Source organism: Stegostoma tigrinum, chromosome 5 (genome assembly GCF_030684315.1).
Source record: "Stegostoma tigrinum isolate sSteTig4 chromosome 5, sSteTig4.hap1, whole genome shotgun sequence".
NCBI classification, from domain to species: Eukaryota; Metazoa; Chordata; class Chondrichthyes; order Orectolobiformes; family Stegostomatidae; genus Stegostoma; species Stegostoma tigrinum.
Window position 1 is genome coordinate 32,559,699 of NC_081358.1, and position 27,509 is coordinate 32,587,207.

The 27,509-nt window shown below is 41.5% G+C and overlaps 1 protein-coding gene across 1 annotated transcript in view; it reads left to right on the forward strand.

Moving 5' to 3' along the window:
• Positions 1 to 957: 957 nt before the first annotated feature.
• The window catches only part of LOC125452090 (cytochrome P450 7B1), a 277,642-nt gene continuing 251,090 nt past the window's right edge, over positions 958 to 27,509 (forward strand). Inside the window, exon 1 of the mRNA XM_048530069.2 lies at positions 958 to 1,067. Coding sequence (XP_048386026.2) covers positions 994 to 1,067 — 74 coding nt within the window. The 5' untranslated portion in view covers positions 958 to 993. The remainder of the gene's footprint in view (positions 1,068 to 27,509) is intronic.

The window sequence follows — 27,509 nt, forward strand, 5'->3', positions numbered from 1 at the left end:
TGCTGACTGTTCTCCTTTTACCTCCAACAGTTTCAGTTCTTGGATGTGATAATTACTGCTTTGATTTCAACTGGAAGAAACACCTCCCCCTTTTTACCAACAAGGTTGAACACTTTCAAGCACCAGCAGGCAGGTTGTTAGTTTGCTGCATGTTTTCCTGTTAACACAAGAATGGAAAACATCACTTCTTTTGTTTCAACTGGAAGTTGAATACCTCGGCATTTTTTGATATTCTGTCTTTTTATGTGCTTCACAAGACAACATTTTCACAGCTGTTGGTCGGCTGCAAACGGCTTGAATTCCCCCGGAGGGTTTGTATTTACAACTGCAGTCACCTGTCACAGTAATCCGAAACTGAAATTTAGCAACCTATTGTCCCAATCAGCATTTTTTATGACTGTAAACAGTCTCTTGAGATGATAATTATTATGGGGCATGCTCTTAGGATTAGGTAAATAGAACTCAACCTGCCAGCAAACATAGAGGAAGAAGGGCAGTCTGCGCAATACCCTGCCAAAAATCTGAAAGGGCTTGGAGCTTTATTGACATTTAAATCTAAAATAGTTAGCGCTGAAAGCAGCTGTTCAGAAGGGGTTTCATTGGAAGATGTTAGCAGCGTGGAAGGAATATGCTTTGAATTGAAATACAGGCCTCCTGACAAGCAATTTTCCTTCTGTCACTCTCCATGTGCTGTAATATTACTGGGTACTTGTTGTGATAGCCTACTTAAAGTCACACATGTGTACAGTTTAGGATGAAAGATTAACTACAATTTAGGACAGCAAGTAACAAATTGCTGAATGTCACTCAACTGCTGCTGACACTGTCGCCTACATAGTGGCATTGCCACAGCAAGACGTCTCTGTGGTGGTGAGGCCATAGAACCAGATGACAATCATTCTGATGGAGCACTGAACAGCATTCTACAAACTAAACTACCACGCAGACTGAGATTATGTGCATTAATCTGAAGTATTTGTTGATGCTGAAGTGATGACGAATATCGCACTACGCATGAAAACGCTATCGGCTGTCATCAGGCACTGTTGCAGGACAGTGAGACTACAGTAAGTGCTCGCAATTGAACATATAGCATATAAAGCCCAGATAGTTGCTGCTGAGTGGATCAGTAAGTCAGCTGATTTCTTTTTATCATTTTAAGGAACATTACACACATTAACACAAGATAGTAGAAAACATTTTCTAGAAGTTGTGCATCTGATTTTATTTCATTTCAGTTTATTTTGTGATTGCTCAGAGATCGCTTCATTAATTGATGTAATTACAATTAATAAGGTAAATATTACATAAGGGTCGGCAAATTCAACTGACAAAAACCCAAATAAATTGCTTTGATCTTATTAGCTGCAGCAATAAAAACAACATATTAGTCCCTTGAATGTGCTTTGTTTTTCCAAATTTGCTTAACTGACATCTGCACCATAACTTATACAGCAACTGTGTTTTGCAATTTTCTTTACCAGCAAGTGCCCATTATTGAGACCGCTTTCAAGGTCACCTCTCCAGTAAACATGCTATCTTCATCTGCAGTGACCCTCTGCTGAGGTCCATTCGTAAAGTTTAATTGCACATTTTCAGTTATACACACAAAACTAAATTAGCAGCATCTATCATTGTAACCATTAGTATCGTTTGTGTTTAACATTTAATAGTGAATTCTTATATTGAAAATAACATTTCTGTAATGCATGAGGAACAGTCCTAAGTATGGTGATCTTTGAATGATGACATGTTTGCAGAAATAAGAGTGGGACCTGTATTGCTTTATGTGATCCAGTGAGATGTGGCAGTGAATGGTGAAAACAATTTTCTGGTACATCGATTCAAGTCTACACCTTTTGACTTAAGGCTGTGAAGATGAAGGTTGCACTGGGTTGGAAGGGATCAGTCGAGGTGAGAGATTGTAATGTTTTTAATGGGGCCTAAGTCATTAAATTGCGGATAAAGGCCTATTTGCACAGATATGTAACTGCAGAAATGTTGAGATAAATGGAAGATTATTAGTTGGACAGTTAGGGTTTTGAGTATGCAGTTATAAGGGAATTGTGAGAGAACTTTCTTTCAGGGCTGGATGGGGAAAGAAGTAGAGTTTGAAGGGGCCAGCAGATTGCAGTTGAAGAGGAAACTGAAATAACTGCACAGAGGCTGGTATTCCATCACCAACTCACCATACTTTACACTTGCATAGGTGTTGACACTAGTCCAAATTTTTTCAGAGCCAGCTCTCAGAGTGAATAGAACTTTTGATAGTCCTGTTTAAACCTGTCAGCCAGGGCTCCCTGATTGGACCAGATTAACAGCCCCAATCAGGAAACTCATATTCTATGAGATCCATTTGGGCGATATCATTGCAAACACTGCATATACAATCGACGATGATGCAGTTTCTGATTGATGCTATGAAATTAAGAAGAGGTTGCCCAGTTAAATGCTCAAGCAACTTGCCATGAACATGAGTTAAGGAGTTTACTCTGAGGACAGGCTTAAGGGACAACAGGTGGACTTGGAAGAAAGAGTGTATGATGAATTGAGATGGAAGCTAAAACCAACTTCAGAAGTTACACCGCGCAAAAGGCGAAGGAAGAAATCAGGGAAGGTAGCTAATTAAGAAAACTGGCACAATAGTTGTGTCGAGAGCTATGATTTTAGATCAAAGCCAGGTACTCAAGGGAGAAGACAATGCCATGGGAATAGAGGGTTCAGCCAAGATACAACAGGATAATTGTTCAAGGGTGTAGTCAGGTGGCTTTAGTTAGGGGAAAACCTGTTGTCATTGCTCAGCTAGGTTTCCACGAAGGCTCTGGAATTAGTGCAGTCATCTGCAATTCACTTATGGATGGCAATGCCACTGTTTAAACCTAAACAGTTGAGGGCCAGTGATACTGGTGAGTTTCACAGGGCCAGTACTGGAAAGGGTGGCATGGACAAGGATGAAATTGCAAGATTAGCCCCAAAATGCAGTGCTCCAGAGAGTAGATTCACCACTGCAGTTGATACTCATGACAAAGCAACAATTTGTGTCTCAAAGGGAGGCTGCCAAGACAGAGACACAGAGATAAGCTGTTACTCAATGAGCTATCATGACCATAAGGCCACAAGATGTAGGAGCAGAATCAGACGATTCAGTCCATTGAGTCTGCTCCACCATTTGATCATAGCTGTTATGTTTCTCAACCACATTTTCCTGCCTTCTCCCTCTAAGGCTTGATCCCCTTTCCAATCAAGAACCTATCTCTCTCTGTGTTAAAGGCACTCAATGACCTGGCCTTCACAATCCTCTGTGGCAATGAGTCTCACAGATTCACTGCTTCTGGCTGAAATAATTCTTCTTGATCTCAGTTCAAAAGGGTCATCCCTTCACCCTGAGGCTCTGCCCTCGTTTCTAGTCTTCCCCTGATAATGGAAATATCTTCTCCACATTCACTGTATCCACACCTTTCAGTATTCTGTAAGTTTCAATCAGATATCCCCTTATCCTTTAATGCGCCATCAAGTACAGACCCAGAGTCATCAACAACTCCTGCTTAGACAATCTCTTGGATCATTCCTACAAACCTCCTGACACCCTCTAATACCAGCGCATCCTTCCTTAGGTATGAGGCCCAAAACTGCTCACAACATTCCAAATGCAATCTGACCAGAGCCTGATACAGCCTCAATAGTATTGTCCTTGTAATCTAACCCTCTCGAAATTCATTAGTAGAAGAGAATAGGAGCTGAGGGCACAGCCTCAGAGTGAAGAGACGATCATTTAGAACTGAGATCAGGAGGAATTTCTTCAGCTAGCAGGTGGTGAATCTGTGAAACATGTTACTGAAGAGAGCTGTGGAGGCCAAGTCACTGAGTGTATTTAAGACTGAGATACATAGGTTCTTGATTAGTTAAGGTATTGAGGATTATGGGGAGAAGGCAAGAGAATGGGATTGAGAAATGTATCAGCCATGATTGAATCCATGAGGTATCCATGAAACGCTGTGGGTCATCGACAGCAGCAAAATTGTATTCTAGCAGAATCTGTAACCTAATGGCCCAGCATGACCCCTCCTCATGGAAATAGACGCTTCAACCCAACATGCCCGAGCTGCCCAATTTTCACAACTATACTACCCTCATTTGCCTGCATTTGGTTCATATCCCTCCATTCCTATCCTGTCCATGAACCCACCTAAATGTTTCTTACATGACAAAATTGAACTCGCTTCCACTATTACCTCTGGTAGTCTGTTCCAGAGACTCACCACCCTCTGAGTGAAAGAATGCTCCCAGACCCTTTTGTATCTCTCCACATTCACCTTAAACCTATGTCTTCTAATTTTAGATGCCCCTACTATGGAGCAAAGCTGTCAATATGTACCTCACCTATACCTGTCATGATTTTATAAACCTCACTCCAGGGGGGAACCTTCCAAGCCTATGCAACCTTTCCTTCTAACTCAAGCCTTCCAGTCCAGGCAATATCCTAGTAAATCTTTTCTGCACTCTTTCCAGATTAATATCAGCCTTTCGAAAGCAGAAGTTAGAAGTCACATGACACCAGATCATAGTTGAACAGGTTTATTTGAAATCATAAAATTTTGGACCATTCCCCCTTTGTCAGGTGAAGTGAGAGAGAAGCAAACCGAATACAGAATTTATGGGCAGAGAGATCAAGGGCAGTGAGATCGAAGACCATGCAAGTGGTAACTGTGCTTTCAAAGAACTATGAACTTGTACCCCTAAATCTCTTTATTCCATTCTCTTCCCATTCTATTCTAATAGGGTTCTATTGTTGATGCATAATCCCTCCCCTGATGTGACCCACTAAAACGCAACAACTTGCATTTATCTAAATTAAACTCTATCTGCTATTCCTCAGCCCACTGGCCCAGTTGATCAAGATCTCGCTGCATTTGCAGATAACCTTCTTCACTGTCTGCTATACCACCAGTGATCTGCAAACTTACTCGCCATTTCCCCCTACATTCTCATCCAAATCATTTATATGAATGACAAATAACAGTGGACCCAACACCGATCCCTGTGGTACATGGTTGGACATACCCTCTACTATCACCCTCTGTCTTCTACTGTCAAGCCAATTTTGTATGCAGTTGTCTTGTTCTCCCTGTTCCCATGACATTTAACCTCACTCAACAACCTACCATGTAGTTCCTCATCAAAGACCTTGCTAAAGTACATGTAGACAACATCTACCACACTGCTCTCATCTGTATTCTTAGTCATTACTACAAAAAATGCAATCAAATTTGAGAGATATGATCATAGCCACACTGACTATCCCAAATGAGTCCTCACCTCTTCAAATGCCTGTAAATCCTATCTGTCAGAATCCCCTTTAACACCTTACCCACCACTGACATTAGGCTCACTGTTCTGTATTTCCCATGTTTTCCCCTGCAGTTCTTCTTAAACAGTGGTGCAACATTAACTGCCCTCCAATCTTGGGTACTTCACCCATGGCTGTTGATGATTCAAATTTTCCCTGATAAGGACCATGCCATTTTCTCCCTAGCCTCCCACAAAGTCCTGGGATATGCTTAATCAGGTACTGGGGATTTATCAGTCTTAAACTTTCAGACTTCCAACACTTCCTCATCTGTAATGTGGACTCTCCTCAAAACATCATTATTTATTTCCCAAGATAGTGTGAATTGCCGATGCTGGAGAATCTGAGATAACAAGGTGTAGAGCTGGATGAACACAGCAGACCCAAGCTGCATCAGAGGAGCAGGAAAGCTGACGTTTTGGGCCCGGACCCTTCTTCAGAAATGGGGGAAGGGAAGGGGATTCTGAAATAAATAGTGAGAGAGGGGGAGGCGGATAGAAGATGGATAGAGGAGAAGATAGGTGGAGAGGAGACAGACAGGTCAAAGGGGCAGGGATGGAGCCAGTAAAGGTGAATGCAGGTGGGGAGTTAGGGTGGAGATAGGTCAGTCCAGGGAGGATGGATAGGTCAAGGGGGTGGGATGAAGCTGGTAGGTAGGAGATGGGGATGGGTCTTGAGGTGGAAGAAGGGGATAGATGGGAGGAAGGATAGCTTAGGGAGGCAGGGAGAAGCTGGGCTGGTTGTGGGACGCGGTAGGGGGTGGGGAGATTTTGAAGCTTGTGAAGTCCACATTGAATATATTGGGCAGCAGAATGCCCAAGCAAAATATGAGGTGAATTGAGCATAGGTGTTCCACAAAGCATTCTACAAGCCTCTGCTTGGTTCTCCCGATGTGGCCTCCTCTACATCGGGAACAGCGGATACAGTATACCACATTAGCAGATGTGCAGGTGAACAGCTGCTTGATGTGGAAAGTCCTCTTGGGGCCTGGGATGGGGCTGAGAGGGGAGGTGTAGGGGCAGGCGTGGCACTTCCTGCAGCTGCAGGGAAAAGTGTTGTGGGTGGTGGGGCTGGTGGGAGTGTGGAGCGGAAAAGGGATTCATGGAGTGAGAGGTCCCTCCAGAAAGCAGATAAGGGTGGGGAGGGAAAAATGTCTTTGGTGGTGGGATGTGATTGCAGATGGCAGAAGTGCCAGTGGATGATGCGTTGGATCCGAAGGTTGGTGGAGTGGTACGTGAGGACGAGGTTGAGGGCGTTTTCACCCACTGTGGAAGGGAAGTTGCAGTTCTTGAAAAACGAGGACATCTGGGATGTCCAGGAGTGGAATGCCTCATCTTGGGAGCAGATGCGGCAGAGGCGAAGGGTTTGGGAATAGGAGATAGCATTTTTGCAGGAAGGCAGGTGGGAGGAGGTGTATTCTAGGTAGCTGTGGGAGTCGATAGGCTTGCAATGGATATCGGATTCTAGGTGGTTGCCAGAGATGGAAACAGAGAGGTCCAGGAAGGAGAGAGAGGTATCAGAGATGGTCCAGGTGAACTTAAGGTTGGGGTAGATGGTGTTAGTGAAACGGATGAACCGTTCGAGTTCCTCGTGGGTGCACAAGGTGGCACCGAGACTCTCATCAATGTGTTGGAGGAAGACATGGGGGATGGGGCCAATCATTTCCTAACATCCATGCCTTTCTAGATGGTTTGAAGCCACCAAACAGGACAATGTGCACGCCAAACAGCATAAGCAGCAAGTGATAGACAGAGCTAAGCGATCCCACAACCAACGGATCAGATCTGAGCTCTGCAGCCCTGCCACATCCAGTCATGAATGGCGGTGGACAATTAAACAACTCACTGAGGGAGGAGAGTCCATGAATATCCCCATCCTCAATGGTGGAAGAGACCAGGACATTAGTGCAAAAGATAAAGCTAAAGCATTCACAACAATTTTCAACCATAAGTGCTGAGTGGATAATCGATCTTGGCCTCCTCCAGTGGTCCCCAGTATTACAGATACCAGTCTTCAGTCAGTTCAATTCCTTCCACATGATGTCAAGAAACAGTTGGAGACCCTATATATTGTAAAAGCTACAAGCCCTGACAACATTCCAGCAATAGTACTGAACACTTGTGCTCTAGAACTTGCAGCTCCCCTAGACAAGCTGTTGCAGCACTGGCATCTGCCTGACAATGCGGATAATTGCCCAATTATGCCCTGTACACAAAAAGCAGGACAAATCCAACCCGGCCAATTACAACCCCATCAGGCTACTCTCGATCACCCCGTAAAGTGATGGAAGGTGTCATCAACAGAGCTATCAAACAGCACCTGCTCAGCAGTAACCCAGTTTGGATCCGCCAGGGCCATTGAGGTCTTGACCTCATCACAGCCTTCATTCAAACATGGACAAAAGAGCTGACTTCTAGAGGTGAGATGAGAGTGACAGTCCTTGACATTAAGGCAACATTTAACCGAGTGTGGCACAAAGGAGCCCAAGTAAAACTGGAATCAATCAGTATCCCATGTAAAATCTCCCATGGTTGGAATCATACCTGATACATAGGAAGATGGTTGTGGTTACTGGGAAGTCAATCATCTCAGCTCCAGGACATCTCTGCAGGGGTTCCTCAGGGTAGTGTCCTCGGCCCAACCATCTTCAGCTGCTTCATCAATGACCTTCCTTCCATCATGAGGTCAGAAATGAGGATGCTCGCCAATGATGGAACTATGTTCAGCAGCATCCGTGACTCCTCAGATACTGGAGCAATCTGTGCTCGAACGCAACAAGATCTCGACAGTATCCAGGCTTGGGTTGACAAGTGGCAAGTAACATTCATGCCACACAAATGTCAGGCTATGACCATCACCAATAATCAATCTAACTACCACCCCTTGGCATTCTATAGTGTTACCATTGCTGGAAACCCCCTATCAACATTGACCAGAAATACAACTGGACTCACCACGTAAACACAACGGCTACAAGACCAGGTCAGACACTAGAAATACTGCAATGACTAACTCACCTCATGTCTCCTCAAAGCCTGTCCACCATCTACAAGGCACAAAAATGATGTAGCAGACAGGACGGGCTGAATAACCTAATTCTGCTCCCCTATCTTATGATTTTGAGGTCTTATGAATAATGGAACAAAACAGGTTTTAAAAATAATCTTTTAACTCCTCAAAATATCTAAAATAGAAGCAATATAGTTAAAGCATTGTATAAACTCTACTGGCACTTATTAAACTAAGTTTCAGCAGAATTTAATAACTGGGGAAAATGCTTCCCGGTTGGATGTGAAATTATTTTTCCATATTCTCTATATGAGGTTCCCAAACTCTGCCTGGAAATACTCTTCCAAGCTCTTCTGTTATATATCAGCCTAGATGCAATCATTGATGCAGAATCTCATCTGGGCTATAAAATATTGTGTGTGACTAAAAGGTTCTGGCCATGATATGCATATTAGGTAGTTGTGTTTTCTGTAGTGTAATTAGATGGTTGAGGCAATGTTTCTAAACTTCTTAGATCACCAAATAATTTAATGGAAGGTTGTAAAATTTTATGATGGGGTAATAAAGCAATTAGTTCAAAGTTACTATTCCACTAAACATACAGTCTCAAATAAACTCAGTGTTGCTTTTTAAGGCACTATCACCGCGCAGATGTCAGAAACTCTGTTTTTTAACCAGAGCCAAATTGGGAGTTGCAACCATTTTTTTAGGGATGTTAAGTGCACAGTAAATTTTATAGTAAATGCAGTTTTGTTAAGTTTACAGCTCGGAATACACCTCAAAATACTTTGAAGATACAACTTGCACAGACAGTTTAGGACGCTACATGCATGTTGAAAATTGCATAGATATTTTGAATACTAAGCTTGAAATATTTGGCAATTGTGTTTACTTATAAAGATTATTAAACAAATCAAACAAATAAATGATAAACATCTCTGTGGATCTTATTAAAATATTAAACCTTGCTTCCAGTGGCCATTGATTGGGAAATAAGGAAAATGCGTAGACATTTCCCACTTTGCGCCTTCAGTAGTAAACTCTAGGAGGCAAATCTAGCCTGCTCAATTCTTTTCAATCTCTTGGATTGTGTAATCATTTATACAACATCAGACGACAAATTGGAGTAAACTTACTCAGGGACAATACAGTGTAAGCAGTAAGCAATAAAGGTTATATAAAATTAAGGAAACTAGTTCCTTTGTGTTTAACTGCTGAAAGGTCATTGTAACGAAAGACAATAAGGAACTTTAATTTATATTAAGCATTTACAGAAAGATTTCAGTGATGCATTTATGATATGGAGACCTTGTTATAATCTTGCTATTGTGCTGAAAGGGAATAGTAAAGTCTTTTAAATGGACAATGTAGGTGAGGCCAGGATTCATTCCTCAACCTTGATTGGCCTGGAGATGTTACAGTAGATGTCTTGAACCCTGTCGCCCTTGAGTTGGGCCCACAATGCTGTTATGACAGAAGTTCTAAGATTCCAAGTGATGGAATGGCATTCAGGATGGTACATGACTTCAAGGAGAATCTGTGGGTGGTGGTGTTCCCATCCAACTGCTGCCTTCCTCTTTCTGGTGGTCGATGTTGTGCGTTTGGAAGGTGTTGGAACCTTTGTTTTGAAACAAAGAAAATCTAAATTGATCTGGATAGGCTAGATTCAGGGAGAACGCTTCCCCTGGTTGACGAATCTAGAACCAAGGGACGCAGTCTCAAGGTAATGGGGGGGACTTTTTAGGACTGAGATGAGGGAATGTTTCTTTACTCAAAGGATAATGAACCTGAGGAATTCTCCACCACAGCAGGTTGTGGAGTTGAAATCATTGAATACAATCAAGAATGAGATGGATAATCTTTTAGGTTTTGAAGGCACCAAAGGGTATGGGGAGAAAACAGCAATATATCGTTGAGACAGAAGATCCACCATGGTCATAGGGAATAGTGGTGCTGGTTTGAAGGGCCAAATGGCCTACTCTTGCTCCTAGTTTGCAAGTTTCTATGAGCCTTGGCGAACTCCTGCTGCCACTCTGAAATGGTGGCGAAGGGATTGAATGATGAAGGTGGTGAATGGTGTGCCAAGGGGCTGCTTTCTCTTGAAATTTGTTCAGCTTCTTGAGTATTATTGGAACTGCACACATCCAGGAAGGTGGGACACACTCCTGACTTGTGCCTTGGTGGATGGTGGGCAGACACTGGAGCAACAGGAAGTGTGCTATTCTCCACAAAATTCCTAGCCATTGACCTGCTCTTGTCACCTCAGGCTGGATCAGTTCAGTTTCTGGCCAATGGTATCCCCCAGGATGTCAGCAGTGGGTGGTTGCTTTGGACACTGAATTGTGGGAATATGTTTACTTGAACTAAGTAATTAATGGTAGACCGAACATTACGCTTTTATTAAGCTTACAAACCTGTGACCATCGTTAGCAGACAAAAGTGCAAATTGCTCCGTTTTACAGTCCTCTTCACTGCTGACGTATCCAGCTACTAAAACCAGTTTTATGGAAATGTCTGCTGGATTCTTTCCCTGAAACCAAAATGCTGCAGCACTGTACAACATAGAATAACTCTGAGCAGTTTGTTATTTGTGTTGCAACAGAGGATTGGGAAATAGAATCCTTTCTTTTTAACCCCATTTTGTTCGGTCACAATTTTTTAAAAATTTACCGTAAGACCATGGGAAATTGGATGGAATAAAAAAAGAGAGGACTCAATTGCTTCTCCTCAGTTGTACTACAAATGACAATTTGCTCAGACACATTTTATATTGTGTTGTTACCTACAAATCCTAAAGAGAAGAAATAATAACAATGTGATATCAAGCACACACGCAAATATCGGTAATACATTTTATAAAAGTAGTAAAGACCAGACGAATTATGCAGTTTAAGATTCCTAGGGGTCTTTGAGTCATTAGATTTTAAACATGAGGCCACAGTGTATTAACTGATGTCTTATATCTAAAGCAACAGCAGAATCTGTAGATATCTTCAGCTTTGAGTGAATTGTTTTTGCCAAGTTGCTTTGTCACTAGGTCTGAATTTTCAAGTTGATGAAAACAGGGAAAAAGACAGTGAGAGAAGGCCTTGCAGGTTCTGCTCTTATGAATCCATATTCTCTCTGCGTTGTAGCCCAAAAGCAACTGTTGAAATATAGTTCAGTAGGCATTCTGGAGTCTGGCTCCATTGCCTTTCCAAGGTAGATAACAGACTAGTAAGTCTTCAATCTCTCAATACGTGAAATGATCATACAAGTACGGATTAAACAGCACATGTGAATTTTTTGACATTAACTCAGTCGCCTGGAGTCACTGCTTTAGATAGAATGATAATCACAGTGATGATAGGTTAATTCATTCCACGTGGGTCTCACAAAGCTTTTGCCTCAATATGTAAATGGCTGACTGTGACAGCCATTTTAGGCCCATGTTTCTTCTGTTTTGAAAAGCATTGCAGTTTCAGGTGCAACAAACAGTTGATGGATGTTAAAAATCAATATTGTTGATATTTACCACTAATGTAATATTTGAAATAAAGATGAAGGATATTGTCAACATTGATGTGACCTTCACATTGTCCGATAAATGATGACTTCTGACAAAATATTTCTCTGACGTTTTCTGGAATTTTTCTATTATTAATAATTTGAATGCCCATATGTGAAATCTAAAAAGTAACCTGACTGCTCCCAAAGTGCCTTACAACTATAAGAAGATTAAAGGAAGTAAACTTCAATGTTGAAAGAAATTAAATGGTCAAAACTTTTAATTACATTTAGTCATTAACAATAAGTTATATTTAGGTTACATCCTTAATGTGGTAAAAAAAATCCTTAAATACATACCTACACTGGCCCTAAACCCCACCTCTTCATCCATTTCATCGATGAGTGTGTCGGCACTGCCTTGTACTCCCACGAGGAGCTTGAACAGTTCATCCACTTCACCAACACCTTCCACTCCAAACTTAAGTTCACCTAGACCATCTCTGATAACTCTCTCTCCTTCCTGGATCTCTCTGTTTCCATCTCTGGCAACCACCTAAAACCTGATATCCATTTCAAGCCCATCGACTTCCACAGCTACATAGAATATACCTCCTCCCCCCCACCTTCTTGCAAAAATGCTGTGCCCTATTCCCAATTCCTTCGCCTTTGCCGCATCTGCTCCCAGGATGAGGCATTCCACTCCTGAACATCTCAGAAGTCCTAATTTTTCAAGGACTGCAACATCCCCATTTCACTGCTTGAGAATGCCTTCAACTGTATCTCTCACATTTCCCACAACTCATCTGTCACACTCCCTCCCCGCAATAACAAATAAAATAGAATCCCCCTCATCCTCATGTACCACCCCACCAACTTCCGGATTCAACGTATCATCCTCTGACACCTCTGCCATCTACAATCTGACCCTACCACCAAAGACATTTTTCCCCCCCACCCTTATCCTCTTTCTGGAGGCAACCACTCCCTCCGTGACTCCCTCATCCGCTCCACACTCCCCTCCAACCCCACCACACCCAGCACTTTTCCCTGTAACTGCAGCAAGTGTTATATCTGCCCGTACACCTCCTCCCTCAACCCCATCACAGACCCCAAGATGACTTTCCACATCAAGCGGATGTTCACCTGCACATCTGCCAATGTGGTATACTGTATCTGCTGTTCCCGTTGTGGCCTCCTCTACACCGGGGGAACCAAGCGGAGGCTTGGGGACCGCTTTGTGGAACACCCACGTTTGGTTCGCACTAAAGAACTGCGCCTGCCAGTCACGAACCATTTCAACTCCCTCTCCCATTCCTCAGACGACATGTCCATCATGGGCCTCCTGCAGTGCCACAATGATGCCACCTGAAGGTTGCAGGAACAGCTACTCATATTCCGCTTGGGAACCCTGCAGCCCAATGGTATCAATGTAAACTTCACAGGCTTCAAAATCTCCCCTCCCCCTACTGTATCCCAAAACCAGCCCAGCTCGTCCTCGCCTCCTTAACCTGTTCTTCCTCTCACCTATCCCCTCCTCGCAACTCAAGCCCCACCCCCATTTCCTACCTACTAATCTCATCCCACACCCTTGATCTATCAGTCCTCCCTGGGCTGACCTATCCCCTCCCTAACTCCCCACCTGCACTCACCTTTACTGGCTCTATCCCCGCACCTTCAACTTGTCTGTCACCTCTCCACATATCTTCTCTTCTATCCACCTTCTATCCACCTCCCCCTCTCTCCCTATTTATTTCAGAATCCCCTTCCCGTACCCCATTCCTGAAGAAGCGTCTAGTCACGAAATGTCAGCGTTCCTGCTCCTCTGGCCTGCTGTGCTCACCCAGCTCTATACCTTGTTATCTCAGATTCTCCAGCATCTGCAGTTCCTGCTATCTCTTAAATACTTCTGCAGGTGTTGCCAAATATTATAACTGAGATGGGAGGTGTACATTGTTACTGTCGTCCCATTACTGCATAAAATAAAAATATTTTACCCAAGTCCTGATATGGCTAATCATATGACTTTTCTACAATAGAACATAGAACATAGAACAATACAGCGCAGAACAGGCCCTTCGGCCCTCGATGTTGAGCCGACCTGTGAACTAATCTAAGCCCATCCTCCTATGCTATCCCATCATTATCCATAGATTGAGAATGAAAGACAATCCAGGTTTCTTTAATGAAGGCAAAATTATTTATTTATTATGAAACAAAGCCCACTCAATGAAGATGCAAAGTTGGTTAATAAACAGAATTTGTCATACAAATTTATACATACATATATAATGTTACATTTATATACATATGACAGTTTTATCATAGTGGTACTGGCCATGTGTAGTTAGATTGCGCAATATAATAAGGAGCGAAGTCTAGAACAATTATCTGTTGTCGCACAATTTCCACCCCCTGACTTGACATAGTTTCACAAATGCTGAGAGATCCTTACACTGATGACTGGGACAGCAGGCATTCATAAACAGGTGTAGTGAACATGGCTGCATACCTGATATTCAGCACTCGGTAATCTCTGTGATACATCTCACTGTTTAAATGTAACGGTTCCCTCCATCATTAAGAGACCTCGCCTCCTGGAAAAATCAGGTGCGTGCCCCTCCTTCTCTCCTCTCAGAGAGAATACAGCGAAGACTTCTCTTGACATAAAGCCCATCAATCATGTCACCTCTCTTATGCATCAGTGAACTGTAAACTGGGAAGTTTTATTTATTCATTTGTGAGCTGTGGGTGTTGCTGGCTGGGCCAACATTTATTGCTCATCTCTTGCTGCTGTTGAGAAGGTGTTGGTGAGCTGCCTTCTTGAACCACTGCAGTCCATGTGTTGTGGGTTCACTCACAATGCCATTAAGGAGGGAATTCCAGGATTTTTGACCTAGCAACAGTGAAAGAACGACAATGTATTTCCACGTCAGGATGGTGAGTGGCTTGGAGGGAAACTTGTTGGTGGTGGTGTTCCCATATATCTGCTGCCCTTGTCCATCCAGATGGAAGTGGTCGTGGGTTTGGAAGATGCTGTATAGGGAACTTTGGTGAATTTCTGCAGGGAATCTTGTGGATAGTACACACTGCTCCTACTGACTGTCAGTAGTGGGAATGGACGTTTGTGGATGTGTGCTACTCAAGTGGGCTGCTTTGTCCTACATGGTGCCCAGCTTCTTGAGTGTTTTTGGGGCTGCACCCATCCAAGCAAGTGGGGAGTATTCCATCACACACCTGACTTTTGCCTTGTAGATGGTGGATAGGCTTTGGAGAGTCAGGAGGTGAGATACTCACCACAGTATTCCTAGCCTCTGACCTGCGCTTGTCGCCACTGTATTTTTGTAGTGAGTCCATTTGTGTTTCTGGTAATGCTGTCACTGTATTGCCAATGGCACATGTTTAAGGAAAGTTGCTTGTTAGTTCGGCAAGATCAAAAATGGCAGCGCCTACCCCTGATTACCTCTGTTACGGGCTGTTTGTGCTCACAGCTAACACCTTCACCAAGATGGCATTCAGAAGTGCTCATGTGTTGCAAGGACATATTCTTGATACTAAAACAATATCTACGGTGCTGAAACTACAGGTTCTATTGAGCCCAATTTTGTATTTGTTACTTTGTGAAATTTGATGAATTTTTTCTGCAAGTAAATAAATTTGCTTAACGGTATTGTTTGTTAAAATAAAGTATCGTGTTGCTGATAGCAACAGCTACATTTGGCTCACAGTTATTGATTAAGTTGGCAATAAGGCTGAATCCCTTATCAGAAATGGACAGGAAGAATGTAGGCCGTGTTATTTCCAGAACAATTCTGCAATTTCTAGAGGGATTTTCCATTGTGTATCCAAAATGTGCATTGTTTTGATTTTTTTCATGTGATAAGAATTAATTGAGGAAAAAAATGAGTTATTGTTAAACTAAACAAGACAGAGATATGAATAGTTTCCAAGAAAATTATATAGAATTTTCAATCACTTTAAAAGGGAAAAGCAAAGATTGAAGTGAGAAATTGTAAAGCATTAGTTCAGATAAGTAATAAGAAACAGCATTTAAAAATATCCTCAAAATAAGCATTGCAAATGAATCATCTGACTTTACTTAGCAAGAGCCTTACAGAAGGGATCACATTGAATCAGAATTGTGATTATGGAAAATAAACCAGCATTGTTTTCTGTCTGTATATGACTTGTAAATACTACAATCAAAATACTTTCTTAAGCCATTAGCTGAAAACAGTTCAATATTTTTTGCATAGAGTGCAATTTATTTTCCCTGGTCTATTAAATGCTAACTGTCAATCAATCATTATTCCAGGTAAATTTTTTAACCTATTCTGTAGGGAAAATCTTCAAAAATTTCATCCGAATTTAAAATCATGAGATTATCATTTTCTTTCAAAGTCTTTTTTTTGCTTTCCATATCTGTGACAGTAAAACACCATCTTGGGTATTGAAGAGCTGCAGATAAAATTCTGCATCAAAACATAACTGAATGCCCAAAATACTCACCAGGGAGCTCCTTGACTCAGTACAGAATCAACAAACACTGCAATTAATTAATGGTTAGATCATATGGGAGTCTCTTTAAACAATACTGACAGCCAATGCCTCGAGATCAGCAACACAAAAAAGTTCCTGCTGGTTTGATGGGAGTGCTCTTTTTCCAAATGCATTCACCACCTGCATTACATTCTTTTAGAACTCTCACTAAAAAAAGTCTCCTTCGGGATGTATTTATTTACAAAATTACTTTTTAAGTGATGCTTCTTCCAGCCAGGACCCTGAGGTGATGCAGCAGAAATGGCAATGAGTACACAGAATGTATGCAGTGCTGAAACGAGAGAAGGATCTGAAAATTGAGATCTTTTGAAAGTCGTAATGAACTCAGACAGATGTTGGAATTAAATTATATTTAGCACCTTTCAGCTTAATTGGGTAATAAAAATGTCAGTAATGGGCTATTTATTTTTACTTTCAGGCCAGTCATGTAATACTGCTAATGTACACAATTAATTGATTTATTTGTTCAAAATCCTGCAACATGCAGAAAAATGCACAGTGCTCCACACATACCCCTGCAGTGTGAGATTTATTTTCTAATGGAGTCTCCATCCAATCACACTTTTATTTATTTGAAAAACTAGTTAATGTCTTGTACAAATATGAGGGCAGGCTGATGGCATAATCAAATGCTACTGTCAACATAAATGTTTTCATCCTATTGATCATTTTCAGAGAATTAAACTTGTAATCTAAATCAAGAAGAGAATATTTTGAGATAGCAAGAGCTGCCAATGCTGGAGTCAGAGATAACGCCGAGTGTACCTGAAGGAAAACAGCAGGCCAGGCAGCATCAGAGGAACAGGAAAGCTGACGTTTCGGTTCGGGACCCAGCTTCAGAGAATATTTTGCCATTTTTTTACTTCCTCTCATTATCATATCTAATTCTAAAGCAGCTCTCCATCTAAATTGGACACGTTCATATGGCACACTTTAGTTTCTGATGATTTTCCACTTCTACATGATCACTTATATAAAACTGGATATCTCAGCTTCTGTGGGGACTTTGATCCAAAAGACTTTTTCACCATTTGGTGTGTAGTTCACTAGAAGAGACATTTCAGTGATGCACACATTTGGAGGTCTAAATAGGGTAGATTAAGCTAATCACCTTGTTTTAGTGGCATAATCAAATTCAAGGGAATATCATCCTAAAATTCAACCACTTAGAATGGAATTTAGACAGCACTTTTTCACACAATATTTGTGTACAAAGCAGCTGTGGTCCAATTCAATGGCAGGACAGGCTTCAGGGGTTGTATCGTCTACTTCTCTTCCCATGTTTCATACATCTTTGGATGTAATTGTCACTCCAGTTACTTGAGTATTGTATTTTGTGCTTGGACACTGATTACTGTATCACACAAAGCTTGTCTCATACACTTTGTAACCTCCTCCTATGGCATCCACCACATCCAATTCCAGCCCCGCGATCTTGAGTGAACTGGAACTTTATTGGAACCTATTATAATGCCAGCTTTCTTACGCTTACTGTTTGGTTTCAGTTTCTCTAAACACACCAACACACACACTCATAGCACAGCAGGCAACAGACTCATACAGCCAAACAGAGAATAACTGAACACAACATCTTACACTTTTATCAAATGAAAAGGACCATATGTTTGTTGTTCAGGAGAGATTAACTTAATCCAGAGATCAGGGACTCAGTTTTTATAAAGTACTGAAGCAGTCTTCATGACATGAAAGTTGTTGAAGGGGGCTTTGGAAAACTTCAGATTCTGTGTGATCACCTCAATCAGACAGTCCATGAACGTTCCAGTCTCCAATTTTCTCCTGTCTTTATTTTCCTTTTACCCACTAACAGAATGAGAGTGTCGCTGGCTAGGGCAGCATTTATTCTCCAGCCCTAATTCCCCAGAGGGCAGTTGAAAGTCGACTGCATTGCTGTGAGCCTGGAGTCACATGTAGACCAGGTAAGAATGGCAGTTTCCTTCCATAAAGGACACTAGTGAACCAAACGGGTTTTATTCCTGACAATCGATGGGTTCATGGTCATCACTAGCTTCTTAATTCCAATTATTTTATCGAATTCAAATGCCACCATCTGCCGTGGCGGGATTCAAACCCAGAGCCCCAGAATGTTATCTGAGTCTCTGCATTAACAGTCCAGCCATAATACTACTAGGTCATTGCCTCCTCTACATGCTAATGCTGGTCGAGGGGGTGGCTCCACACTGACAGGGCTTGTGCAGGTGCACAACAGATTTTAAAAGATGGTGCAGGCATAAGGGATTTCAGCAGGTAACAGCTAAATGACCTGTTGTTCTGGGAACAGTGCGTGGTTAAGGTGAGGCTGGAATCGGACATGGTGGACACCATAGGAGCAATGTAGAAAGTGTATGAGGCTAGCTTTGTAAGAGATAGTAATCAGTCTTGCTTGGCCACACAGTGAGAATCCCTCCAAAAACTTCAATTCAACTAGCACTTAGTTACAAAAACTGTAAGATTCAACCCAATGAGTCTGCAAAGTGATGTAGATCCATTAAGTGAGTGGGCAAAACTAAACATAGTAGATGGAATATAAAGTTGAAAAGTGTCAGATTGTTGCCCATTTCAATTTCTCAAATTTTGTCCTATAGGATCAAAAAAATCTATGACCCAGGTTTTTATTATTTTATATAATCGTCAATTATTATTTTGAACCACATTACGTTACAGTGATGATTGCCCCAAAATCTATTGGGGTCCTGTACTGGCTGTGGAGGGAGAGCAGCAAAGGTTTACCAGGCTGATTCCTGGGGTGGCAGCACTGATATCTATAGAGAAACTGACTAAGTAGGACTATATTTACCGGAGCTTGAATAGAATGAGGGGGATACCGCATTGACCTCATTGAACCCTATGAAATTCTAATGGAAGTGGACTGGGTAACTGCAGGAAGGATATTGCTAATGGCTGGTGAGCCTAGACCGGAGGTGTCAGTTCTAAAGGTACAGGGTAGGCCAGTTAGGATTGAGTTGTGGGGAATTTTTTTCACACAGAGAGTGATGTGCCTGTGGAATTCTTTGCTATGGAAAGCCAGTAAGGCCAAAATATTGAATATTTTCAAAAAGGAGTTAAATATAGTTCTTAGGGGTAAAGGAATCAAAAGGTATGGGGTGAAAGCAGGAACAGGGGACTGAGTAGGATAATTAGCAATGACCATATTGAATTGTGGGACAGACACAAAGGGCTGAATGGCCTCCTCCTATTTTCTGCATTTCTAAGTTTATATCTCTGTCAAGGCTCCAGAACCTCTGTTTAGTTCCTTCCAGGAACGGTCTTTCATGTACTGATGGACTGCGCCTAGCTCATGACGTTAGTTTGAGATTTCAAGTCCCAAACTGTCTTATACAACATCTCCCCCAAGGATATTCCCAGATAGGATTAAAACAGTTGCTTTAGCATCAAGCCTACAATTAGTTGGACTATATGGTCTGTCATACCTTTGTCAGATGAATCAATTTTTACCCCTAAGAAAGATTAATATGTGTCTTCCAAAGGTGACATAGCGTCATCTAACAGTGTTCTAATGAAGGTGGGGCTTGGTAGTTTGGATTTCCTTTCAAACATGCTTAAGCTAAGATGCTGTGGTGCATATATGGTTGAATGATCCTTTTATATCTATTGCATATTTTTTGGAAATGATAAATTAGAACATTGCTTCTGTTCATTTGATTTTTTTAACTCTATATCTGAAACAGTAAATTTTACATCAATGGAATTAAAGTATTCTTTTTGCTGGTACATCATACAATATTTTAGTCTTTGTGTAGTTTAGAAACTCTGATAAGCTAGGTTTTGTCACAATCCCAGACCAGTTGCTAAATTTATATCATAACCTGAATAGGGACCAGCAACTTTTATTTTTAAAGGTGATAAATTGTGAGATCCAGGAGAATTACAAGCTTCCATGGTTTTGAACAATAAAATCTACAAGACACTGTGCAATGTATAAACAATGCAAAAACACAAAAAGGGTTGTAGCTAGAAACATAGAAAGTAGGTGCAGGAGTAGGTCATTCAACCTTTTAAGCCATGGATTGAATTCTCTTCCACAAATGGCAGTGACTGCAGGATTACTTGTTAATTTTAAATCTGAAATAGATGCATCTTTGTAAAGCAAAGATATTAAGGGATATCAGCCAAAGCAACTATTTAGAGAGAGACCACAGATCAGCCGTGATCTTGACGAATAGTGGAACAGGCTCAAGGGGCTGAATGGCCTGCTCCTGTTCCTGTGTTTATATATTTTAACATGCAAATTAACATTGGGTAAAAATAGCAAGTAGCACTTCAAATAGCAAATCTGATCAAGATAATTGCTACAGGTTTTAAAACAAATTATCCCCAGATGTTAATGACATAGTGAGTTATCCAATCCCCCATTATATGTCAGAAGGATTTAAAAGTCTGCGCTTCTGCTGATCCAGCCGTGAAACCTCCTCTCAAGAATCAGTCATCGATTCTCTCAATGATGTCTCCAACGCTGATCAGCCACTTTCCTATCTTGAATCTACACTTACCTGGACCCCATAAAAGACTCCCCTTTACAGGTACAATCCCAGCCTTTCACAAACTGTGAGCTTTACCAAGCCAGCATTACTCATGGATCTTACTGAACACCAGTCTTGCTCAGTTGCCTCCAACAAACATGCTCATTGACATTTCAACCTCCACTCTCAGCTGTGTTCACTATTAGTGGCATATGGCTTCTTCCGAACTCCCACAGCTCTCAGGCCATTCCTAAGACCTTGCTAAACAGAGTCGTTCAACTGCTTTAGAAATTTCCTAGTCCTCACTTCACAAGACTTAAGAAGTTTAGAAGCATAGGTAAGGGCAGTACTCCCTACTTTGGAGCCTCTGTTTCTCTAACTGCTTTTTTTCTCTAACTGAGCTGTCTATCTCACTGCCTGTTCCTTTTGAACATCTCTTCAGCAACCCGTGAACTGAGCTGAGTCCCTATTAAAATCCTGGCCCCTATCCTGTTGGCAGAATTGAATCTTGCAACCCAGCAGCTCTTGGAATGGAAATACAAATTGCGACCCAAGTGATTGGGCTGTAAAGAAGGCATGTGGTGTGTGTTGGCTTTAATTGGCAGGGAATTGAGTTTAAGAGCCATGAGATTATGCTGCAGCTCTATAAAACACTGGTTAGACCAAACGTGGAATATTGTGTTCAGTTCTGGTCACGTCATTATAGGAAGGGTGTGGAAGCTTTAGAGAGGGTGCAGAGGAGATTTACCGGCATGCTGCCTGCACTGGAGGACAGATCTTATGAGGAAAAGTTGAGGAAGCTAGGGCGTTTTTCATTGGAGCAAGGAAGGATGAGAGTTACTTGATAGAGGTGTACAAGATGATGAGAGGCGTAGATAGAGTGAATAGTCAGAGACTTTTTCCCAGGGCGGGAATGCCTATTACAAGGGGCCATAATTTTAAGGTGATTGAAGGAAGGAATAAGGGAGATGTCAGAGATAGGTTCTCCACACAGCGGAGTCAGATACGTTAGAGACTTTTAAATGAATCTTGGATAGGCACATGGAGGATAGTAAAATGTAGGGTACGCAGGGTAGTTTGATCTTAGTAGGTTAATAGGTCAGCACAACATTGTGGACCGAAGGGCCTGTACTGTTCTATGCTCCATGTTCTATGTGAGCAGAAAGCGCTGGAGAAACTCAACAGTTCTTAGCAGCGCTTATGGACAGAGTTAGTGTTTTGAGTCCAATTTAATGCCTCTTCAGAATAGAACAGTTCTTTCCTTTTATCTCTTGGAATAACTTGCTCAACAAATGTTATCAACCCTCGTACAACTCATGGACACAAATAGAGGCATTTTCCCCCTAAGTCTATTCATGGGATGTGGTGACCACTGGTTGGGCCAGTGTTAATTGCCCATCCCTAATTTCCTGGGAAAGATAGTGATCTGCAGTCTCTGTGGTGTAGAAATACCCACAACATTGTTAGGGAGGGAATTTCACCACAGATAATGGGAACTGCAGATGCTGGAGAATTCCAAGATAATAAAATGTGAGGCTGGATGAACACAGCAGGCCAAGCAGCATCTCAGGAGCACAAAAGCTGACGTTTCGGGCCTCGACCCTTCATCAGAATTTCACCACAGTTGGCTTTTTGCTCCCATTGTTCTCTTGTGCTGTTTTCCAAGTTCAACTTTAACCATTTATAATGTAAAGTCTGCTTTTGATTGTACACCTGAAAGAGATATATCAGAAATTCTGGTGACATTTCTGCCTTAAGTTATTTCTGATTATATACAGCTATAGTCACAAAGTTGTGAGAATGTAAAATAAGGATCAGTATAACAGCCAATAAGTTCTCCAGGAAGTCATTTTCATCTGTTAAATGCTCCCTATCCACTAAGTTATTTTACTTCCAGTAAAGTAAGTGCCAATTGCTCTTACAATATTATCATTCTCTTGACTCATACTTCGTCATTTTAAAACATGATTTTCAACCAGACATATAAACTAAAGAGGTCATAGAGTCATAATCATAAAGACATACAGCATGGAAATAGACCCTTTGGTCCAACCAGTCCATTCCAACCATATTCCCAAACTCAACTAGTTCTACCTGCCTGCTTCTGGACATTATCCCTCCTAATTCTATATTGCATATATTGTCTCATCTACAAAGTCCACTTCAATTCCCTAAATTCTGAACTTTTCACCCTGCCTTGAGGGAATTTTTGCAGAACAGACATCCAATATCAATCACTGTGTCATGGGACCACAACTCAGACCTTTCTCCGTGCAGTTTTCTACTTTAAATTTGGAATTCAATTTTGAATTTGCTTGGAGGTGCATCAGGTTTCTCTATTGCCATTTACTTAACTGTTGTTGTTTCTTTTATTCAAGAGAGTTATATAAAAGCTATTATAAGAATTTTCTATCTTATTTTAGCAATGTCCGAGTTTACTATTCAATGTTTTAAAGGTTAAATCATTTCAATCGTATTAAGTGCTGAGTGCCATTCAACAGGTTTCTAAAGATCATTGCTATTCCTTTAATTACTGGATGAAACACCAATAAAGTCTGATCAGGAAGAATTTTAAACTTAATTTTCTAATTTTTCCTTTCAGAAATTTTCCTTAATTGCCGTTAATTAAAGTTGGAAATGTTCTGTTTCAGAACCTTTATCCTATTTTGGTTGTAAAAAAAAATGTTTTCAAGTGTTTCAAGATCATGGAATGCTTTAAAACTAGTAAAGTTTAATGTAACTCACATTAAAACATTTTGAATAAAATGGAGGAAAGGCTCTTTTTGTGTTGTCTACCATTTCTTCTCCATTATTTTTGCAACTTCTTTTCTCAACGTGAAGGTTCACACACTCTCTGCTTCTTCTATGGGCTTTATATTATCATTTGTCATTGGAAGAAATGGCAAGATGGATTAGAGCAATTTGGCAAAGATCCTCAGAAAACACTTTCCAAGTCCACTTCTGTCTGGACGGACAAGGGCAGCAGGTACATGGGAACACCACCCCCTACACATTCCCCTCGAAGCCATTCACCATCCTAATTTGGAAATATAATGCCGCTCCTTCACTGTTGCTGTGTTAAAATCCTGAATTACCTCCCTAATGACATTGTGAGCCTACCTCCAATACATGGATTGCAGCAGTTAAAGGAGGCAGCTCACCACCACCTTCTTAAGGGATGACGAGGGACAGGCAATAAATGCTGCCTCATTAGTCAATTTATACTGCTATTTCTCTAAATTTTTTAATTATTTAAAAAGAGCTTGGCTGCAGTTTTTCCCAATTCTGTTTCTCAACTAGTTATACTTGTTTGCTGACATTAGTGTCTTATGTTTTCCTTTAGATTCTCTGTCAGGAATTTCCTGACTAAATTCTGAACTTTTCACCCTGCCTGTAGGGAATTTACGCAGAACAGGCATCCAGCATCAAGCGCTGTGTCATGGGATTGCAACACAGTTTTCCAGTTTAAATTTGGAATTAAGTGTCTAATGATGACCATGAATCCGTTGTCGATTGTTGGGAAAACCCATCTGGATCACTAACGTCCTTTAGAGAAGGAAACTGCCATCCTTACCTGGTCTGGTTTACATGTGACTCCAGACCCACAGTAATGTGATTGACTCTTAACTGCCATCTGGATGATTAGGAATGGGCAATAAATGCTGCCTCGTCGGTAATGGCCTCATCCCATGACTGAATTTAAAAAAAAGTTTTGGAGAGATGTTTCTTGGTTTTCAAAAGTTTTGTCAATAGTTTTCACTGATGTTAGTCAGTTTCAGCTCTTACAGGCTGACCTCACACAGATCTGACCCTGTAATCAACTTACTGCTGGCCACTGCTTTCACAGATGCTAACAGCTTCATTTATAACTGCTGAATGTTTAAAGACACACTCAGTTTTGTGGTTGATTTTTGTTTTCTCCTATATGGTTGGGCGTGGATCTGAAGCATTCTTCAAGGTTCTCACGGCTGCTAGCAGATTGTAAGAGATTTCAATGTTTGCCACTGCTACCTTCTGGTCCTAAATGTTTCATCTAACATCCTGGTTATGATATGTTTCTCAACAAACATTGTTAAAAGCAAGTGCCTGCCCATTTACCTCATTTGGGATCTTCTGTGGGCAAATTTGCTGCACATTTACCAGCGTTATAACACTTAGTTACAAAGTCAAGTAATATTGTGATATATTGGACCTTGGGGGTTCAGGGGATGTGGGGAGGAGGCAGGAAGCTGGAGTTGAAATTGGAGTTCAATGATGGTAGACAGATATCTCTCCTCCAGCTATCCCTGAAATTCTTATTCCAGACTTATAAATGTATACCTTTCAATGAAGACTTCACCATCAGCAATGCTAGAAATGAAAGGGCAGTGATTTGCACTCAAGAAGGAGTGGCCTCATTGATACAATGTGAAGCTGGAGGGACATAGCAGGTCAGGCAGCATCAGAGGAGTAGGAGAGTCGACGTTTCGGGCTTACACCCTTCACCAGAACCCTCTGGTAATGCTTGACCTACTGTGTACCTCCAGTTTCACACTATCAACTCTGATTCCAGCATCTGCAGTTCTTTCTGTCATCAAGGAGCGGCCTTGGTTTTCTTCAAAGTTGACTCTGGAGCCATTGAAGTTGCATGGTGTCAAGTCAAAGATGACAAGAAAATCTTCAGTTAACGATCACCTTCTGTCAGTTGATGAATCAGTGCTCCCCCTATGTTGAGCAACACTTGAGAGATGCCGAGAAGTGAGCAACGGCTCAGATTGGAAAACTCTGCAAGAGTGGTTCAATAGCACTACTACTAAATGAACTAGCTGAGTCAGAAATTCATAGTCATAGCTGCCAGATTGGAACATGCGGCAGATGGTGAGAGAACAAACACAGGAAAAAACCATACCTAACCTCAGGCTTACCAATCTGCCCAAGATTGCAGAAATATTGAAGTTTTTTTGTTTCTGTCCTCATTGTAGAAAACACAAATTTATAATACTGTGCAAAGGATAACCAAGAGGCTAAGCAAAGAGAAAGTAGCGATTAATTTTGAGGAACTAAAGCCAATAAATTCCTAGGACATGATGCCTACTTCCTCAGGTTATAGTAGAGAGAACTGCAGAGAAAGGATATACACTGTCCTACTTTTCTGAAATTCTCTTATTTTTTGTATGATCCCTATAGATTGGCAAAATCATAGCATGAGCAGTCAGAGGCAATATGGTTTTATATAAAGGAAATCATAATTTTACAAATTTTCCGGTGTTTTGAGGATGAAACATGCAGGTTGGTTACAGAGGAACTACTAAATGTAGGACGTTTGGCTTTCTGGAATGCATTCAATACCACACTGCACAAGAGAGTTAATGCATAGGACAAGGGATCAAAACATTTGGCAGAAATGTATTAGCATGTTTGGAAAATTAGTTAATGGAATGAAGGCAGAGTGTAGGGATAAATAGTGTACTTTCAAGTTGGCAGGCAGTTTCTAGTAAATATCACAAGGATCATTGCTGGGACCTCAGTACAAAGTGTCACACATTCAGGTCTTTAGATGATACAAAGCCAGGCGGCAATTCAGTCTGTGAGGATGACACAAAGAGTAAATGAGTGGACAATAAGGTGGCTGATCCAGTGTAATATACAGTAGCATGTGGCTATTTGCTTTGATAGTGAGAATAGAAAGGCAGAATATATCTGGAATTAAGAATTCACTGATGGCCATGAAGCCATTGTTGATTGTCTGAAAAGGGCTCACTAACATCCTTTAGGGAAGGAAACTATCATCCTTTCCTGGTCTGGCCTACATGTGACTCAAGACCCACAGCAATGTAGTTGACTTTCAACTGCTCTCTGGGACGACAGCCTCAATCTGTGAATAAATATAGATGAATCATGTGCCAGGTAATGACCATCTCTAAGAGGAGAGAATCTAACTGTCTCTGCTTGATATTCAATGGTGTTACTACCAATAAATTGCCCACCAACAACATCTTGGAGTCAGGATTGTGCAAGAATACCCTCCAATTGCCTGGCCCCCTCTTCAAAAACACTCAAAAAGTCAACATTATCAAGAACAAAGCCGAATGTTTGATCAGCACCCAGTCCACCACCTTAAGTGTTTTCTCTGTCATACTGGCACGTCATTATTAGCAGCGTGCACCATTTACTAGATCCACTGCACCAACTCATCAAGGCTTGGCACTTTGTAAACACGCGACCTGCATTACCTGCAAGAACAGCAGCAGCAGACAAGATTGCAAGTTACTCCTGAATACCACACCAATCAGATGAGGAACTATATCGCTGTCACTTTGCTACCACTGAGTCAAAATGTTGGAATTGCCTCCCTAACAGCTCTGCGGGCAGAATACAAAACAAGTACTGAGATAACATGGTGTAGAGCTGATGAACACAGCAGGCTAAGCAGCATCAGAGGAGCAGGAACTCTAATGTTTCGGGCCGAGACCCTTCAAGAATGTCAGCCTTCTTGCTCCTCTGATGCTGCTTGGCCTGCTGTGTTCATCCAGCTCTACACCTTGTTATCTCAGATTCTCCAGCATCTGCAGTTCCTACTATCTCCATAACAAGTACTGCTGCGATTCAAGAAGGCAGCCATCTGATCT